Below are 20,207 nucleotides of genomic sequence, written 5' to 3'. Positions count from 1 at the left end.
CTGGGTTACAGTCTGCTTCTGAGTGGACTTGACTGTTGTGCGGGACCCAAGTGAACCTGGAGGGGTGTTTTGTGTTTTGTTTTTTTCAGCTCTGCTGCACATCAACCCTGGCCCTTGGCAGTGAGAGCGCCGAGTCCTAACCATTGGACCCACCAGGGGATTCCCCGAACCTGTGTGTTTGACTTCAGAGGGCGTCTGAATATAAATGCCCCCAGCACTTTGTGGGTGCTCTTTACTGGGCCTTTGCACTGTCTCCTGGAAAGAGGCAATTGGGACCCACTAGCCTGCACTGAATCAGTCTAGTTGTGCCTTACACACACACACACAGGCAAAATGGTCGATTGCTTAGAATGAGTTCCTTCAGGATTGCCTCTTGGAAATTAAGGTATAACTAAGAACATTTGCACTACCACACACACAGTTTAGGTGATCTTGGTGCAGTGGGGGGACTGCAGTGATTGTAAAATGAAACTTACATGTACATGCTCTGTTGAAGACTAAGGGGAAACAGGTGTTCAGCCTAAAAAAACATTTCTCAGTGGGTTTCTGCAGTGTGTCTTGGGTTTAACTCTAAAGCAAATTAAAGCATTTAAAAGTTGACTTTCTGGCATTTGTGGATTTCAGATTGAGACTTGTGATTTCTTCTGTGTATCAGCACATTCTTTTATAAATGAAAGTTTAAAGTTTCTCACTAAATCGATCTTATACAGTTGACTGGTTTGCTAACTACAGATGTGATGGGAATAGGGACAAAATAAAATATGGGGGGAAAGGGGTCCAGGCCTCAGGAAGCCATGCTTTCTCAAGTAGCTGCTATAGTGGTTAAATCGTGAATGTCCTTTCTCTTAGTCACCTGTTTTAAAAAAGCAGCAGTGTTGTACGGAGAGGAATGACCCTTCAGAAGCAGGGGCCAGAGGCCAGGTTCTGGGTGGGAGGCTCTTGCCAGCCCCCTCCACTGCCTTACGGGGTGTAGTGACACCAGACAGTCGAACCCAGGGTTTGTGTATGGAGCTGTGTAGTGGTCATTCCGTTGATTTATACTTTGAAGCCCGTATAATCTAAAAGAAAGTTGCCTGTATCCAGTCAAATTATTGAAGCCTTGATAGTCAGTGTCCAGGGATGAGGGTTTGTTACCCAATAATGTCCTTTTGGTGATGGGGTGGTACTACATCCTCAGTGGGCCTTTAATCAGAGGCCAGAACTTTCCGGTGGTTCAGACTCTCTGTGTTAAACACCCTGCGTGATATACTACTTCCCCCAACACAAACACAGACACAGTGGTTATCCATTGTTTATGCAGTTAACTAATTTCAGATGACTTTCTGCCCTCTGTGCTCCCACTTTATCGGGGGGCAGAAGTGAGTCCGTTCCCTTTCGCAGATAAACCTGTTGCAACATGTCCTTGAGGTGAACTGCTTTGGAGTCTGAGGCTGGACATGCTAGTGGGAGGATTTGGGCTGAAAAGTGCATTTGTTTCTACTGCTGCTTGACCTTCGTTAATTGAGAGGCCCTGAGCCACTCCACTGACCTAGTCAGTCCGTGCCACTGCTGGCTTGGAAATGCTCAGCTCTGAAGGATCCCTGCATGCTCCCGCTGGTCAGTCTCATCTTGAGAGCGTTCCCTTCAGTTTTAAAGATGAGCCCAGCAGAGCAGTCTTTTTCCTCGACCAAGGTTGGGTTGTCTCCCTGGGCCCAGAGGAGTCTCCTTGGGTGAGCTAAGAACAAGGCAGGGTTTCCCACAAAGCATTCTTCAGTGACTGACACATCCCCTCTCTTCTGTAGGGAAGGGGGAAGGTGGGTGTCAAGGATAGAACGCACAGGAAGGTAGCTTTAGTTACTTGAGGGGCCGAGGGCCACAGCTCTGCAAAAATAAAGGTCTTGGATGTTTTTGGGTCACCGCTGGTACAACCAAAGGATGCCAGCCTTGTGCAGGTCCCTCCAAAGGGTGGCTTCCAGGGACAGGTCGTGGTTTGCGTAGAATATCAGTGGCTTCTTCGTTTGATCGAAATAGTGGTCAGAAAATTTCTGGTAGTTGCTGGTGATGAATCCATAGGCACTCACCTGGACAAGGACAGTTAGCATTTGAATTAGCATTTGAGCTGCTGTGTGTAAAGGGCTTCCTTGGTGCTCAGATGGTAAAGTATGTGCCTGCAGTGTGGCCCCTGGAGTAGGGCATGTCAACCCACTCCGCTATTTCCTGGAGAATCCCCATGGACAGAGGTTCCTGGTGGGCTGTAGTCCATGGGGTTGCAAAGAGTCAGACATGACTGAGCGACTAAGCACAGTTTATAAAGTGGCAGGAACTTGGGCATAGCTGCCTCATGTGAAGGTGAGGACAACCACCGTTCTCACCCACGTTTTTATAGCTGCCCTGTGCTTTCTGCACATTTTCTCACCCAACTAAATAATCGTAGATACTGTCCCTGTTTTACAAATGGGGAAATGGGCTCAGAAAGATAACCAAAACGTGTGTCCCCAGTCACAAGCTAGTAAGTAGCTGGGCTGGGTTTTTAACTCCAGTCTGTGACACCAAAGCCATGATCATTATGCTCAAGACAGAGGCAGAAAGCCCCTTACCTCCCGCTTCCTGTTCTAATGGTGACTGCAGACAGGAGAGTCCTGTGTGAAACATGGAAAGGGGAACAGAGCCCAGTGGTGCTTGGCCTCCAGCTCTTGTGCCTGGGTCACCACTGCCTTTCCCTGAAACCTGCTTCTCAGCCTGTCTCTGCAGGTCATGTGGGTACCACCCCAGCAAGAATTAGCTCATGGAGTGATTTCAGAGACTCCACGTGTGGAAGGCTGCCCACCTCAGTTTGAGAGAATCTTCCCAAAACATGTCCCTACCCACTTGGGTTGAGATTTTGCTTTGACAAGAGCAGTTGGGTTATATGTCTCTTAAACACCATGTGCAGTGGCTGCCCCGGGTCAGAGGGTGAAAGGACAAGGCCAGGGGAGGGTGGCCCTGGGGAGGAAGGCAAGACTGGGTCCAAGGCTGACCTTTTAAGGGACCAAGAGCACTTCCTCCACCCCATTCCCTAGACTAGATGGCTCCTGCAGCTGAAGAGCCTTCCACCACGGGATGGAGGCCCAGAGTTCCAGGTCTGGGCTAGCAGGCCTCAGGTAGAGGATCTCATGGATGGAATAAAGTTCCATTCACACCAGCTCTGCTGCTGTGGGCTCCCAAGAGAGCAGACCTCTTACCTGGTCACAGGTATGCAAAGCTGTCAGCAACATGAGGGCCCCAGTACTAGGCATGTATAGGTCTCCAAATTTTGTGTTAATCAACTTTGATTTCAAAAACCTGGAAGCAAAAAGAAGCATCAAAACTCAAAGACTCTGGAGGACTTCCTTGGTGGTCCAGTGACTAAGAATCTGCCTGCCAGTGCAGGGGACATGGGTTCAACCCCTGGTCCAGGAAGATCCCACATGCTGAGGAGCAACTAAGCCTGTGTGCCTAGAGCCCGCACTCTGGAGAGGTCACCAAAATGAGAAGCCTGCACCCCACAGCGAAGAGTAGGCCTTGTTTGCCACAACTAGAGAAAGCCCGTGCAGTAAAGAAAACCCAGTGCAGCCAAAAAAACCCCAAGACTTGTGGTCTTGCACATTAGCTCGAGGGTTGTGCCATTACACCAACTCAGGCAGGCTGGAAAACAGCAAAATTTTCTGGCCCTTCTACCCTCACCCATCTGCCATTTGGAGAAAGATGAATTATACACAAAAATCTTTGGTTGAAATAACACCTTAGGTAATAAGCAGTGAGGAGGAGGAACAGGCCCTCCTGAAGAACCACAGGTGAGACCCTTCCCTTTCTCCCGCTCTCTAGAAGCCTGAATCCAGCCTAACGTGCTTTTCCTCTCGGCAGCACCCTCCCGCACCACAACGTCACGGGCATAGTTGGCGTATTTAACCTGACACCTAAATTTCACCTCCAGACTGGCCAAGCAGGAGCCACACGAGGACAGAGTACACGTAGGTCCTTGACTGGGCCGCTAGTGAGATGGTGCACATGTGTGCATGCACACGTACACGCTTTCAGACACCCAGATGGTCCAAAATGAGGCCACAGTATGGTGACCGTGAGCCTTGACCTCAGCCCTGGGTTCTCATCTAGGCCTTGCCAGGCAAATCACCTAGCCTCTCAGCCTGTTCTTCCTCTGTTGAGTGGTCTTCAGTTTGCCTCCCAGACGCTCCTGCCACCCCTGGGCTGCTCTGGGTCTTGGGGTGCTAGCCCGGGCCTGCATGCAGTTAGGCGTCCCAGCTGCAGCACTGTCACCACTTCAGGCTGGACAGATGTGCATTGCAGGGGCTCCCCTGTGTCTTGTAGGTGGTTCAGCAGCATCCCTGGCTTCTGCCCACTAGGGGCACTCAGGTTGCCTGCTGCTGCTAAGTCTCTTCAGTCGTGTCCGACCCTGTGCCACCCCATGCCTGGGATTCTCTAGGCAAGAATACTGGAGTGGGTTGCCGTTTTCCTTCTCCAATGCACGAAAGTGGAAAGTCAAAGTGAAGTTGCTCGGTCGTGTCCAACTCTTAGCGACCCCATGGACTGCAGCCTACCAACTCTCCAGACAGGACAGTGGACCAGCCTCCTGCTGAGAACCACTGGTGGGTGGGGTGGGGGTGGAGATCTGCAGGCAGGGGTTCCCCAGGCTCCTCCCAGGGTCCTCCTGTGTTTGGGCCTGAATGCTGGTTTCCGCTAGTCCCCATACAGCCCCACACTTACGTTCCCTCTATGCCCAGCCTAAGCGTTGATGAACAGTTTTGGTAAGTAAGCCTGTTGAGTTTCCTGTCTGCCTTGACTGATAGATCACCTCCATCAATGTGTTTAACCTGGTGGCTCAGTGGTAAAGAATCCACCTGCCAGTAACGGAAGACTTGGGTTCAATCTGGGTCCAGAAGATCCCCTGGAGAAGGAAATGGTAATCAACTCCAGTATTCTTTGTAGGAGATGCCATGGACAGAGAAGCCTGGCGGGCTACCATCCATGGGTCGCAAAGAATGGGACAGGACTGAGGGACTAAACAAGAAGTAAGTGAAGCAGTGTGAGTGCTGCGGGGGGGCCCGGCCACGGGGGTCCTCGGCACGTGGCCCAGCTGTGGGTTTCATCTTCGGGGGTTAAAGCCAGTGCTGCCGGTAGGTGTGGGGCGAGTGGTGGGGGTGGGCGGGGGAGTCGCTCCCAGCACCACGCCTGCCCGCACCTACCTCTCTCTCAGGTAGCTGATGAAGTCTGGATGGAGTAGCTTGAATTTGCTGGCAGAGGAGTCCGGTCCAAAATAGGTCTGAGGCCTAGGACCCACGATAGAAGTGAACGGAGCGGCCAGAGCCGTCGTGGAGCGAGGAGAGGTGAAAGGCGCTGGGGCGGTGGCGGTGGATGGACCGGTAGGGGCGGGGCTGAGAGTAGTAGCGGGAGAACGGGGTGTAGAAGGTGGCTGGGAGCACCGAGGGCACCACGTGCGGCTTCCCGCCCACCAGGAGCTCGGTGGGCGGGGTGTAGGAGAGGGAGGAGGGGGGCGTGAAGAGGGCGGGGGGAGACGGGTAGGAGCCGCTGACCCGGGGGAGGTGCGGAGGGGGCGGGAGGAGAGGGAAGTACAGGGAGTCCGGGGGCTGGCGCGGGCGCAGGCGGGCCCGGGCCCAGCAGGGGAAGGAGCAGGGGGCGCACTGGCTCTGCGGGAGGGGCGAAGCAGGAGGCTGGAAGAAGGGGGTCTCTCTCATGAAGCGGGGCACGTAGGGGGCGATGTAGGACGGGATGCCCCGGATGGGCCCGAGCCCGATGTAGGAGGCCGAGGGCGCGGGGCTGTGGGCGGGGGACTTGGAGCCAGGCATGGGGGGAGTTTGGGAAGAGTTCCGGGAGAGGGATTTCAAGCCAGATTGAGAGGGAGATTTGGAGGCTGGTGGAGTGGCATTTTGCGAAGACCCTCGAGGCTGGACATGAGGGCTGGGGGTCAGGGAGGAGGCCCGGGAAGAGGGCTGTGAGGCATTTGGGGTGGCGGGGTGAGAGGGGGCACGGGAAGACCCCCGGGTAGGGGACGGGGAAGGAGCTGAGCCGCCAGAGCTGGCATAGGGCTGCTGGTTGGTATGGTTGGATCTGGACTGGGAGGGGGACTGGGCAGGGGACGGATTAGGGGAATGGGAGGGGGAGCTCATTGGTGTGGGGGAGGCTTAATGTCCACCCGATGTCTTTGAGCCAGCCCCCAGGAGCCAGTCCCGTCTGGGTCCCAAAGCCCACCCCCAGGAGCGGCTGCCAGGCGATTGTTAGGTCATCAGCAGGTTGGGGCGGGGCACGGGGCGGGGCACGGGGTGAGGCACGGGGCGGGGCTGGCCTGGCCCTGGAGGGCTTAACCCGTCAGGACGCCTCAGAAGGTGTCTTTGAGGGTGGGTGAGATGTCCGGGGGGGGGGGGGCAGAGAGACAGGAGGTCCAGTCCTTGCAGCCACAGGGGTTGGTGCAGATTTGTGAGGACCCAACTTAGGGACAAGAAATTGTCTTCAGCACCACAGGGAGAAGGTTCAGATGAGGCCCGGACATGGTTCAAAAGAGCTGGACATGGGCCTGCTGCCCAGGAAGGTGGGGGAGGACAGACAGAGGGCCCTTTGTTCCCACTCCGCAGGACACTGGGCCCACGTCCCCTGCTCTCCCATTTCATGGGCAGTCTTGGGAGGGTGCCTGCCAAGGAATGCCATGGGTCCTGGCCCCCATTCTTGGTCTCCAAACACAATGCACTCAACGGGACAGCAGGGCCAGCTGTGGACAGGCCAGCTGGGCAGGTTATGGGGACCACATCTGAAGCTGAGGGGCCAGGCCTGCCGGCCCCCATTCCAAAAGGAGCCCCTTGAACCTGCAGCCCACCTGGTCAGGAGGGTCCCTGGGGATGAGCAGCATTACTTGAGCTTTCCCGAGGGTAGGAAAAAAAGAAGAGTTTACTCTTCTAATGCTCTGATGGATTCTTGGGGCCTTTCTGGCCACCTTCAGCCACCTTTCCCATCTGACAGTGGACCCGGGAGCAGTACCATGCCCTATTTCCCGGCTTGGCTGCTCACCTGTCTCCTTTATCGGTGCCCTCCGGGACAGGCACACCCAGGATGGCGGATCTCAGCATCGTGTAGTCACGGATGTCCGAGGGGATGAAGATATAGCGCAGGTGCTGTCGGGGCAACAGAGAAGCAGCCCCAGTGGGGACAAGACCAGGGGGACTTCCTGCTCCGAGTGGACCGCCCTCCGCCCAGTTGGGCCCCCTGCCCTGGCGGGAGCATTTCCCTTCTGAGTCTGTAATTTCCACGTTCAGGTGCCCTGTTCTTTCAGGCTCCACTGAGGGTTTCAGCACTCAAACCCGCTGATACTCTTCCCTTCAAGGAGCCGTGCTCAACTGCGATTCCCTTGAGTGTGGGCTGGACTGAGGGACTAAGAATTTTTCTAATGGATAAGAAAAAGTGGGAGTAAGGAAGTGTGCGTGACCCCCTTGGAGAGGGGGTCATAAAAGACACTGGAGGAGCTTCCTTGCTCTCTGGGATTGCTCACCCTGGGTCGAGCTAGCTAGCCCATCGGGGAGGCAGTGTATTAGCCTGCAGAGGGGCCGGCATGGTGAGGGCTGTGAGGGAGCCATCTTCACCCTGGGCCAGGCGGGCCTTCTGATGACCATGGCCCCTGTCAAGCCTGACTGTGACTACTGGGAGACCCTGAGCCAAAACCACTCTGATGAGGGACTTCCCTGGTCCACTGGTTAAAACTCTACCTTCCAACACAGGGGCGTGGGTTCAATCCTTCGTCAGCAAACTAGGGTCCAGCATGCTGCTGGTGTGTGTATGCTTAGTTGCTTGGTCGTGTCCACCTCTTTGCAACCCTGTTGGACTGTAGCCCGCCAGGCTCCTCTAGCCATGGGATTTCCCAGGCAAAAATACTAGAGTGGGTTGCCAGGCTCCTCTGGCCATGGGATTTCCCAGGCAAGAATACTGGAGTGGGTTGCCATTTCTTTCTCCAGGGGCTCTTCCCAACCCAGGGATTGAACCTGCATCTCCTGTGTCTCCTGAATTGCAAGTGGATCCTTTACTTGCTGAGTCATCTGGGAAGGGCATCCCTGATGGCTCAGACAGTAAAGAATCGGCCTACAATGAGGGAGACCCAGGTTGGACTCTGAGTCAGGAAGATTCCTTGGAGAAGAGAAAGGCTACCCTCTGCAGTATTCTTCCCTGGAGAATCCTATGGACAGAGGAACCTGGAGGGCTACAGTCCATAGGATCGCACAGAGTTGGACACAACTGAATCAAGTTAGCATGAACGCATACAGGTTCTGTGGCTACACTAGAAATGAAACTGTGCTATCTTGTTTTATCATGAGCTAAAAGAGGCCTTGGAGCATGGATGCTATGGCTTGGACACCCCTGACGTCCCTGGTAAGAGGAGGAAGCTGCTGGAAACTCAAACCAGCCCTATCGAGGACCACAGCACCCTTATCCTGGGACCTCCCCGCTGCATGTGGGAGCCAGCCTGCTCTGGAAGGGGAAAGAAAGTGAAAGTCGCTCAGTCTTGTCTGCCTTTTTATGACCCCATAGACTATATGGTCCCTGGAATTCTGAATTCCCCAGGCCAGAATACTGGAGTGAGTAGCCTTTCCTTTCTCCAGTGGATCTTCCTGACCTGGGGATCGAAGTGGGGTCTCTTGCATCACAAGTGGATTCTTTACCAACTGAGCTCTCAGGGAAGCCCCCTTGAAGGGGAGCATGGCGTTAGAGCATCTGGGTGTGGTTGAAAGAGCCTGGAGGCAGCAGACAGACTCAGGTTCCAGTTCACAGGTGCTGCTGTGCTGAGTGTGTGTGGGGTGGGAATGGAGGAGACACTCAGCAAATGCCCTCTGGCTGGCTGTGTGCTGCTGAGCTCTGGGTCGGGGGGTAGCTGGGGTTTGAGTCCAGCTCCACTGCCGCCCTGCTGAACGAAGGGGCCCTGAGCCTTAGTGCCCTCACCAGTAAGAGGGGGCTGATGTGGCCTCTGTAAAGTGCCTGGCACTCCATAAGCCTTCAGTAAATATTAGTCATTCACGCTCCACTCCAGAGCTTTCCTGGTCCTGAGCCACAGGGCGCTCATCACACAGGCCCTAGATCCCGGCGCACAACTTGTCCATCCACTGGGCTGGGGCTTGGGAGCCCCATGACCTGCCCCGCGGTGCGATGAGGGGGCAGACAGGAAACAACAGCGCCGACTGTCAGGGACCATGGTGCCCGTCGGAGCCTCACCTGTCCCTGCGGCACAGAGGTGAAGCCCACGTTCGAGTAGGAGATGAGGGAGTTCTTCATTGTGTTCACGGTGAAACCGTAGAAGGAGATCTTGGTGCCCACGTCATTCTTGAAGCCTTTGATCACCGCACCATTGAGTCTGGTCCAAACAGAGGCTCATCAGCCTGCTTGTGGCTACACGGTACTGCATGTTGACTTCCATCCCCAGGCTTCTGGCACTCCCTCTACCTATGGCAGCCCCAGTGCCCAGTTGCCAGCCCCATCCTGACAGCCGGGCACCTGAAGGGATGCCCTGTGAAATGGGTGAAGCCAGCCCTGGCAGCTCCTTCCTCCCGGGTCCCCTGGGTAAGCCCCGCACATCCCACAGCCTCGCGCATCTTCAGGGTCTGTCTGCGTAACGCCCTTGTCCGCACCTGTCCGTCCATCACAACTGCTGAGCTGCCTGAGGCTGCTGCTGCTCCATTAGCCCACGCCCTCACCTATGATGCTCCCCCCTGGGGGGCTGGCTGGGAACCAGCTCTCCACCCAGCTCCTCTCCTGCTTCCTCCCTGGCCCCTGGCCCACATACCTGAACACGTAGTCATGGGCATCAATGTTCTGACCCTGGCAGGAGCCATTCAGAATGCCTCCGTTACCCACCACGGCACACCGGATGCAGCCAGGAAGCAGCTCCCTAGAGACGGCGAACAGCCTTGCGCTCTCCGAGCCGTTCAGGAGGCTGAGGGTGGAGGTGATGGCTGTGGGACAAGGTGGGGCACCATGAGGGGCACTGGGGCCTTCTCGAGACTCTTCCTGGCACCCTGCACCTGCCTGAGGCCTGACACCAGCCCCCTCTCGAGAGGCACAGAGGGTGGAGGACGCCTGCAAAGAGGGTGGGGTGGGAGGGTTGGCTGTGGCCCCAGTCATCTCAAGAACTCAGATAACCAGTCCTCCCAAGACTTTGCTTATTCCAAAAGGAAATAATTTGGGGCCTGCGGGGCTGGGGTGGAAGGGCCGATTTAAAGTGGAGGGGGCTCTGGGTGGTCTCTCCCAGCAGCAGCCATCAGTGGGCTGTTTGAGGGCTCACAACTGCTATCCTCAGCCGCCTTTGGACACTGACCATCTTTCATACCAGGCCCCAGGAGGGCAAGAGCCGCTGGTGGCGGGGGTGGGGTGGGGCGGTAGCCAGGCCCCTCTCCTTGACCCTTGTAAAGGGTGCTTGTAGAGGGAGGGAGTCTCACAGCAGTGGTGGTGAGCCTTGAAGCCTGCCTGGGAGGAAGTGAGGAGAGAGGGGCACTGTAGCCCCAGAGCAGCAGGAACGGACTAGTTAGGGCCAGAGGGCTGCAGGTACCTTGGTGGGAGAGCCCCTGCCAGCCGTAGGGGGCTTTGTGCTGGCTCAGGCTGTCCCAGAGCTGCTGGGTGAAGAGGTCCCCCGACAGCAGCACTGGAGTGGAGAGGTTAAACAGATTCCGGAAGCGAGGGTGCTGCTGAACGGCGAGAGAAAGTGGATGTTGACAGAGCAGGTTCTGTGGGTGACAAGATAAGAGGGCTGTTTCTTTTTAAAATTTACTTATTTGGCCGCCTTGGGTCTTAGTTGCATCATGTAGGATCTTCGTGGTCAGGCCTCTCTAGGTGTGGCACGCGAGCTCTCCGGTGGCACTGTGGGCCTTGCTGCCCTGAGGTATGTAGGATCCCACTTCCCCACCCAGGGATGGAACCCACGTGCCCTACGGATTCTTAACCACTGGACCCCCAGTGTTAGTCGCTCAGTTGTGTCCGACTCTTTGTGATCCCATTGACTGTAGCCTGCCAGGCTCCCCTATCCATGGGATTCTCCAGGCAAGAATACTGGAGTGGTTGCCATTTCCTTCTCCTGGGTGGGATCTCCCCCTACCCAGGGATCAAACTCACCAGGGAAGCCCAAGGACCCCCAGGGAAGTCCCCGAGGGCTGTTCTGGAACAGCCAGGAACCTTCCAGGGAGCCCGCATACCCCACAAGAGGGCTGGGAAGGAAGCACGCTGCCCTTCCCCCTCCAGACTTGGGCCACCCCCTAGATGTGCCAGCCAAGCTGGCCTGTACGCAGTGGTCCGGTGGGGGTCAGAGAGCTTTCTGGATTTACCCTGCCCAGCCCTTCTCCCTGGATGCCATGTCTCTCGGGCCTGATGGCTTTGGCCTACTACTTTACCTCACACTTGGGGGGATCTTGAGGGCACTTTCCCACAAATGGGTAAGAGCTGCCTGCCCTGTATTGGAGGAGGTCCACCCCAGGCCTTGGAATCCATCAGCCTGGGTCCAAACCCCTGCCCTGGCTGTCCTTGCTGTAGTAGGGTTCATGTGGAAAGGGCTGTTGGGAAGATCTGTGATGTCTTTGACCAGCCGGTGCCTATCTTGAGTTGAATAATGTCCCCTCTCCCAATTCATGTCTGCCCCAAACCTCAGAATGTGACCTTATTTGGAAAGAGGGTCTTTGCAGATGTAATCAGTAAGGTGAGGTTATACCGTAAGGTGGCTCAGCGGTAAAGGATCCACCTGCAATGCAAAAAGGTGAAGGAGACGCGGGTTTGATCCTTGCATTGGGAAGATCCCCTGGAGGAGGGCTAGGCAACACACTCCAGCCTGGAGAATCCCATGGACAGAGGAGCCTGGTTGGCTACAGTCCATCAGGCTGCAAAGCGTCAGACACGACTGAAGTGACTGAGCCACACACATAAATGGAGTATAGCTTCCAATGTACTAAGGTGGGCCCTAAATTCAATGACTGGTATCCTTATGAGAAGGCATGTGCTAGGCTTCCCGTGGTGGCTCAGGGGTAAAGAATCCACCTGCCAGTGCAGGAGACACGAGTTCAATCCCTGATCCAGGAAGATCCCACATGCCGCGGAGCAATGAAGTCTGTGCTCCACAACTATTGACCCTGTGCTCTAGAGCCTGGCTCCGCAACTACGGAGCCCATGGGCCGCAGTGGCTGAAGTGTGTACGCCCTAGAGCCTGTGTTCTGCCTCAAAAGAAGCCACCGCAATAAGAAGCTCATGCACCGCGGCTGGAGAGTAGCCCTCGCTCAACACCACTAGAGGAGGGCCCATGCAGCAACGAAGATGCTGCACGGCCAAAAATAAAATCATACAAAGAAGGCACGTGCTGATGGTGGGGTGCGGGCAGAGAGTGAGTGATGCAGCTCCAAGCCGGGGGACAGCTGGAGCCCCCATAAGCTGGAAGAGGCCAGGAGAGATTCTTCCCTGGAGACTTCGGAGGGCGGCTGGCCCTGCTGGATACCTGACTTCAGAATTCTGGCCTCTAGAACCATGAGAGACTCCATTTCTCTTGTTTTAAGACACCCAAGTTGGTGGTCTTTTGTGCCAGCAGTCATAGGAAGCCTTGCAGGGACTTCCGCACACAGCGACCTTGAAGGAGAGCATGGGTACCAGACAGGCCCCAGCCCCCTCTGCCTGTGGACCCCCGTGTCAGATTCCTGAGCAGCCCCTGCCTGGGCAGGGCTATTCTTCCATTGAAAGGGCTCTTGGTTAAGCTGTTGGTTTGATCAAAAGACAACGTGGGAAAGAGTTGTACAGTCATTTCTGCTGTTATGTGACATACGAATGCCTAAAAACCATCCTGCAGAACCTCAACCCAAACCACAGGGCTTTTGGGAAAAGGGACTACGAGCAGCAGAAACTCAGAAAACGATCAGTGATGCATACAATGAAGATAGAAGCAGTTTTACACACACTCACTGGTTAGGAAACATCTAGAAAAGTGAAAATGTTAGTCACTCAGTTGTGTCCGACTCTTTGCAACCCCATGGACTACAGCCCGCTAGGTTCCTTTGTCCATGGGATTCTCCAGGCAAGAATACTGGAGTGGGTAGCCATTCCCTTCTCCAGGGGATCTTCCCGACCCAGGATCAAACCCAGGTCTCCTGCATTGCAGTCAGATTCTTTACCGTCTGAGTCACAAGGGAAGCCCAAGAAATATATAAGTAGTTCTCAAAATATGGTGCATGACCTTGGAAAAGAACTGACATTTGCTTGGGGATGTGCGCTTCGGAAGGGTGGCAGTTTGGGAGTTATCGTGAAGTGGTGGGAAGCCGGTTATAAAACATGCGATGAAGCTGATGGCTGGCTGAAGTGTGCACGTGCGTGCCTTTTGGGTATTCCTACGTGATTCCCTTCGGTGGAGTATGGTTTTCTGCATTTATCAGTGTTCTGGCTGACAAAATCACTGATAAACACACACGAAATTTGGGTTCTGCTCAACTTGTTTTATCCCCACAGCAATCTTTATGGACCAAATGCATGCTTTAAAAGCAAGCATTAAGCTGAACTTACTACATCAGTTTCACTCCTCTTCAGTTAATCATAGGGATGTTTCCCAGGGCCTCCTTTACAAGGCTCCAAGAGAAAAATCTTCAGCGCCTTCTTTATAAGGCCTCAAGAGAAAAATCTTCAGGTCTCCATATCCAGAAGGGCTGCACTTTGCTTGGGCAGCTGGCTTGCTTTTATCTCATGGACAGGGTAGCAAGCTTTCCGTCTTTGCTGTCTCCTCAGGGAAGCTCAGAGCCCATCTCTGACGCCCTCTGGCATATTTTTCATGCACTTATCTGACATTATTGTCTAACTTTCTTACCTTTATTTTTCCTTTACCTACTTCTTCATTTTATTCTTTTGTCCCCCCCCATGTCATATATATCCAAAAGACAAAAGCTCAAATCCTTTTGTTTTTAAACCAGATGAGGAAATATGTCAATTAGCATCAAGTAGCTCAAGGTGAAAAGGACTGTAGGAAAAGTAAAGATGACCTGGCCAAGTGCTTTAAGACGCTTGAGGCCTTTCTTCAGCCAGTCAGCCGAGTGTCCACCTGACCTCTGTTCTTGGGGCGGGGGTGGGTAGAGTCTCCATCACCTTCCGGGGGGAGCTTGCTCTGCTGCTGAGAGCTCTGCAGTCAGTCTTGCATGTGGTGAGATCTTGCCCCCATGAGACCTCAGTTAACAAGTTCCAGTGTGTTGGGCATGAAAAAACAACTCTTAAACCGGGATCAGGCCAGAACTACACAGTCATCATCCCGCTCAACTGCAGCCTGCAGAGAGGGTGAGGGCACCTTGCTCGGGAGTTCAGAGCCAGCCCGGGGGTCCAAGAGAGGCTTGAATCCCTGTGCCACCTCTTTTCCACGGATAACCTGAGCAGGGTATCTCTGAGCCTCATTTTACTGTAAAAGCTGCCTCCCAAGCTTGGCGACAGGTGTAAGTGAGAGAACGCAGGTAAAATGTGTGAGACGGCCTGTCAGGCCACGGTCAGTGTGCTCTGTTACACAGCAGGGGAGTCCCCTGGGCTTGGTGTTTACTTCATGGTAAACAGTTTAAAGGGCTTCTCAGGTGGTGCTATTGGTAAAGAACCCTCCTGCCGATACAGGAGACGTAAAAGATGTGGGTTTGATCCCTGGGTCTGGAAGATCCCCTGGAGGAAGGCATGGCAACCCACTCCAGTATTCTTGCCTGGAGAATCCCATGGACAGAGGGCTACAGTCCATAGGGTTGCAAACAGTCGGACACGACTGAAGTGACTTAGCACACATGCATGCTAACAGTTTAAATGTGAGTTTTACAGTAAAAAGACATTTTGAGGTGTAGAATGTAAAAATCAGAGAACTTTTAAAGATAAATCAAGATTTGCAAGAACTTTTCTGCTGGTTATACCCCAAGGAGTAAAAATGGAGCCATGTTTCTCTGCTGTTGGGGTGCAGGGACCTCAGTGGTCAGGTCTGAAGAGCTCTGGCTGGCTGGCCCCTCAGTTCTGTGCTCCATTCTCCGGGTGAGGAGGGGGATGTCGGGGGGGGGGGTGGGGGGAGAGGAGGGAGGGGGATTTCCAGAGAGCTCCTGCCCAGCAGGCTCACAAGAATGTTCTCATTCCCATTTTTCTTTCCCCTCATACCCAGCCACAGGGTAGCCCACCACTGTACCTTTCTTGTCCTAGAATTCGATGCCTTGGGTCCAAAGAAAGCTCGAGATGATGACGTGGTGTTCCTGGGGGAGAAGGAGGAAGTAAAGCCGGGGTCTGACCTGCCCCCGGAGCGTGCTCGTCTGGTAACTCTGGAGGCTGACCATCCATCAGCGTCTGATTTTTTATTTTTTCCCCTATGCTCTGATTCTTGCTCATCTCTTTCTCTTTGGGCACAAAATATTATCACCTTATTATGTTCTGCCTAGCCCCTTGGCAAGTGGCTGAAATGTGGAATGTACTGGAATAGTGAGATGGTGGTTAAGAGATGAAAACATAAAATAGGAAAGATTGCTAGCTCCCTGGGCTCGTGACCACCTAAGCGGTCTCCCTGTTAAAGCCCCAGAAACAAGTGTTAGATCCCGGGTGCCCTGGGCCCCCTTCACCTGGCGAAAGGGGTGGGGCCAAAGCCCAACTCCATGGGTTTGGGTTCCAGGGTCTCTGGAAGCCACTGAACTTCTTAGAAGCATTTGGACAAACATCTCCTCGAGCAACAAAACGCAAAGTAAACTGCAAGGGACTGAAAGTAGCTGAGTACATGCAGCAGCTGTGGCAAATTATGGACAAAGAGATACAGGAAGACCAGACTCTGTGCAGAAGCAGGTATGCACGTTCAGCTGGCACATGGCTTACCACTAAGCCACCTCTTTGGCCTGACCCCCTGGACCCATCCCTACTGTCACCCTGTAGAAGGAACCAACTCACTGAGCCCCCCTCAACCCCAGGGAGCAAGCAAGAAAACCTGGCATTGGGTTTGCTTCCTGTTGCTGTGGCAGGGGCCCCAGTAAAGCCCTGCCTGTATTCTTGTCCGGAACCTTCAAACAGAGTCTGTGTTATCTTATGTAAGAAGTGTCTTCTAAATATTAGCTATTGTTACCTAAAGGGCAAAGGGAAGGGACCCTGTGACAGGCCTCAATGACACTGACCCTTCTGGAGGGAGGTAAGGGTCTAGGTTACTGCCCCACACCCACCTTCCAGGTGCTAGGTGGTCCCTGCACCAATGTGTGTGTGTGTGTGCACGTGCGCTTAGTTGTGTCTGACTCTTTGCGACCCTATGGACTGTATGTAGCATATCAGGCTCCTCTGTCCGTGGGATTTTCCAGGCAAGAAGACTGGAGTGGGTTGCCATTTCCTCCTCCAGGGGATCTTCCTGACCCAGGAATCAAACCTGCAGCTCCCGCATTAGCAGTAACATTCTTTACCACTGAGCCACCTGGGCAGAGGGCAAACAAGAAGGAACAGGAGCCCCTATCCATTCAAGAGGATGGTCGGGCTACTGCCAGACTCCTCTCGCCTCCCCTACAACCCGGAGGGAGCAGGTGGGGAGGATCTGAGATCAGCAGTTTCGAAGGAAACAAAGGCTTCCAGTGACTTCCTCCTAGGCACCAAGACCGTTTGAGCCACAAGGGCGTCTGGACCCACCTGCCTTCAGGGTTGTGAAAGACTTTGGAAGAGCAGGCCAGAAAAAGCAGGGCGATCCTTTCCTCCACTCAACCCAGACCGGCCAACCACAAAACCCTATAGCTCCTCTCAGAGGAGGAACTGGGACCGTGGTGCTCAGCCCAGGTGGCCTTCAGGAACCCCCAGGGAACTTTTGAAAAACACCAGAATTCTGATCAGATGGTTCTGGGTCTCCAGAACCCCCCTCCCCCCACTGTCATCCCTTCCTCCCCAGTGATTCTAACATGCAGCCAGGCTTGGAACCTGACGGAGGAACTGCTCAATGGGCAGAATAGAAACAGGAGGGAGCCTTGAATCGCTCAGGTCTCAGGAAGGCCAGCTCCTCTCCAGAGCACCCCTTCTGTTCAAGAGACTCCCCCAACAACCCCGCCCCCGCTGAATCCAAAGGCTTTTAGACACCACCCTGGGAATAAGGCTTCTCCAATGGCTCAGTGGTAAAGAATCCACCTGCAATGCAGGAGACAATGGGTTTAGTCAGGAAGATCCCCTGGAGGAGGAAATGGCAACCCGCTCTAAAACGAGTCTAGAAATTCCAAGCCTGGGAACTACTGACTGGACCGATTCCACCCTCTAACCTGCAAGGAGAGCCTCATCTCCCATCTCCAGTGTGCCAGGCCTGGTCCCAGCACTTGGCTTCCCCTGGACTCCCCACGGTAGCCCGGGAGGGCTGCTTTTGATTCCCAGGTGAGGGGGGTCACGTAGCTTGCTTGCCCTGCTCAGATTTCCATCCCACCTGTCCCTCTGCTTGTCCAGCTCCTAATGAGGCTGAGTCTGGACCTGGCCCCTGGAGTTTAGCTAAAATGCAAACATCACCAACACATCAAGGATACGGACAGATTGTACTAGATTTTTAAAACATGAAAGGTCTTTTAAAAAAGCTTTGTTGAGGTATAATGGATGTTCAGTCAACCTCATATGTATAGAGGTATTAGTTACTTTTGAAGGATGTTCAAATAAATGTGTTTCAAACAGAAAACTGATACGGATCTGCTTTCTTAATACCCTCAGTCCTTTTCAGTCCTTCTCCTTATGCAATCAATGTCTGACTCCAAGGAGGTGAAGGTAACTTCAGGTGTTGCCAGGTAGAGCACCTTTGGTTCTAAAAGGAGGGTATGCATAATCAATGACAAGTGTGTCTCGTATTGTTTTGCAACATTGGGTGCCCTTTGACTTTGTCTGCTGAATGTTTTTGGTTTTGTGTTTTAGTCGCTAAGTCCTGTCTGAGTGTCTGACTCTTTTGCGACTCCATGGACTATAGCCCGCCAGGCTCCTCTGTCCTTGGGATTTCCCAGGCAAGGGTACTGGAGTGGGTTGCCATTTCCTTCTCCAGGGGATCTTCCTGATCCAGGGATTGAACCTAGGTCTCCTGCTTAGCAGGCAGATTCTTTACCACTGAACCACCTGGAGAGCCCCATTCCTGAGAGCAGACACTAATTCTGACTTCATTCCCTTTAGTGAGGACTGTGTGGGTGGAAAAGCACTGGGAAGGGAAAGCCAGGGCCCAGAGGCCTCTGCACCAGGCTGTAGGTACCCGTGGGGCCTCACAAATCCAGACGCTGGGCACAGCTCGGTCCACCTTCCGGAAGTAAAGCTAAATCCCTTTTAAGGTTTCTTCAGTAACTGGAACCTTGACCTACCAAAGGCAGGCTCTCAGGTTTCTCCTCCTGGGGCACAAATGAAAGGAAGGTGCCCAGGGTCAGCGAGAGGGAGCGGAGCGCAGAAGGAGCAGCTCAGGGAGGGAAACTTGGGTGGAGCCCAAGGTGGGCCCCGGTCCACCTCTTCACCGGATTGCGCCCGGACGGGGCTTATCAAAATAAACAATGGAACAGAGCGGGAGGAGAGAAGCGAGCCGAGCGCGGGGAGGGCAGGGACCACAGCGAGCCAGAGAGGCGCGACCTGCCGCCGGACTGAGGAGCCGCGTGCAACGCTGGACCTGGGAGACTTGGGTCCCTGCCCCCAAAGTAGAATCTGAGAAATGTGACGTTAGCGAGGGACAATTAGTGGAAAGCCAGGACTGATTTTATCTGACTCCGATGTCCAAGCCAAAGTTGAACAAATGAAAGGGTTTCTAATCAGGGCTAGAGAGAAGTCAGCAGAAAGCTGTCGGGAGTGGATCTCCGGTGCGCAAGGGACGAAGCTCCTCTTGGATCCAGCAGCAGCTGTGGGACCCCCGGCAGCACGAGTTTAACGCCGGGGCGGAGGCTCTGGGTACAAAGGGCCGCAGCCCGAGTCCCCGCGGCAAACCTCCCCAGAGGGCACCCCGGCCCCGGGCTGGGCGCCCAGCGCGTCCCCTGCGCCCTCCGGACAGGTCCCGCGCGGCAGCTCCTACCTGGCTCCGGTGCGGGGCCCCAAGTGCAACTCCACCGCCGAGTACAGGGCGACCAGGATCCCGGAGCAGGCAGCCGCGAGCAGGAGCAGCGGCCAGAAGAGCCGGCCACGCTGGAGCCCCATGCAGCCTCGGCCCGAGGGCGTCCCGTCGGCAGCCGACCCGGGCGGAGAGGAAAGGCCCGGGTGCGCCGGGCTGGACTCCCGGAGTCGGCCGTCCGGCCCCGCCCGGCCCCGCCGCGCCTTCCCGCCCCGCCTCTCTCCCTCTGCCGGCTCCCGGCCTCTGGACGCCGCCGCACCCTTGGGGGCTGCGCGGCGGGTCCCAGAGGCGAGAGTGTCGCGCCGGCACCCAGAGCTGCCCGCGCCTCTCAGGCGCTACCCTCTGTCCTCCGCACTTGGACGGCCCAGCCCAGAGCCGCCGCGAGCCGGTGTTGGGCAGGGCGCTTCCCGGTACCGTCAAGGGCGGGCGTGCGCGCTGTCCGGGGGCTCTGTGGGGCCGCGGGGCGCGGGGAGACGCCGCCACCTGCCGCCTGGGCCGCGCACTGCGCCCTCGGGGGCCCCCCGGGGCCCGCGGCTTCCAGGCACCCGAGGCCCGTGGGAGGGGCGGGGAGCATGGAGGGTTAAACCCCGACCGCTCAGACCCCGGGTGAAATTGGAGGGGGTGAGGCAGGGGGCCTGCCCGGGATGGGAAGGGCAGGAGAGCTGAGGTTGTCCGTCTCTCTCATTTGGTGACTGGCCAGAGCCCTCAGTGACAATGAGTCCCTGTTACAAACCCGGGGCAACCTGGAGATCTCAGCAACCCAGAGACATCTGAAAGGTGTAGCAGACGCTCAGGTGTCACCAGGAAGGCCCGGGGAAGCCCAGGCACCCGTGCGCCGGAAGCAGAGCCTTTCCAGGGGTGAGCAGTAGATGAGACACTGTATTCTCCAGTGGACATCATTCTGGCCCCAGAAACCTGTGAAATACCCTAGACCCTGAACTGTCAACAAATGCAAGGATGTCAGGCACCTGCAATCCACCCACCCCCAACCCCGCCCCAGTCCTCATGTAAAGGATAAGCCTGGGTGGAGCAACAAGAATCTGTCTAATTGCAAGGCTTCTGGGAAAACTTCGTGCAGTCTCTGCTCTCCGGCAGGAGCAGGTCCTTCAGGCTCAGTTCACATTATTTAAAAAATGCTGCCCCAGGCTACCCTCCTGTCAGACCTGTTAAATGGATGATTTCAAGTCTTTTA

The 20,207-nt window shown here is 55.1% G+C and overlaps 1 protein-coding gene across 4 annotated transcripts; it reads right to left on the bottom strand.

Moving 5' to 3' along the window:
* Positions 1-780: 780 nt before the first annotated feature.
* ST6GALNAC2 (ST6 N-acetylgalactosaminide alpha-2,6-sialyltransferase 2) lies at positions 781-19,103 on the bottom strand. Of its 4 annotated transcripts, none has more exons than XM_068977334.1 (9): positions 18,980-19,103; positions 15,152-15,215; positions 10,550-10,724; positions 9,788-9,956; positions 9,220-9,358; positions 7,033-7,136; positions 5,199-5,387; positions 3,201-3,300; positions 781-2,060 (listed from the first exon to the last, which is right to left on the bottom strand). In XM_068977334.1, exons 1-9 carry the CDS (start codon positions 19,099-19,101, stop codon positions 1,893-1,895), a joined length of 1,230 nt encoding a protein of 409 aa, XP_068833435.1. In that variant the 5' UTR covers positions 19,102-19,103; the 3' UTR covers positions 781-1,892. The 4 variants fall into 4 exon arrangements, with proteins under 4 accessions (XP_068833435.1, XP_068833436.1, XP_068833438.1 ...); XM_068977335.1 differs by having other exon boundaries at positions 5,199-5,282; XM_068977337.1 differs by lacking the exon at positions 5,199-5,387.
* Between the last annotated feature and the right edge of the window lie 1,104 nt (positions 19,104-20,207).

This window comes from Capricornis sumatraensis, chromosome 8, assembly GCF_032405125.1.
Source record: "Capricornis sumatraensis isolate serow.1 chromosome 8, serow.2, whole genome shotgun sequence".
NCBI classification, from domain to species: domain Eukaryota; kingdom Metazoa; phylum Chordata; class Mammalia; order Artiodactyla; family Bovidae; genus Capricornis; species Capricornis sumatraensis.
Note: the sequence above shows the minus strand (reverse complement) of the source record. Positions and strands in the feature narration are given on the sequence as shown.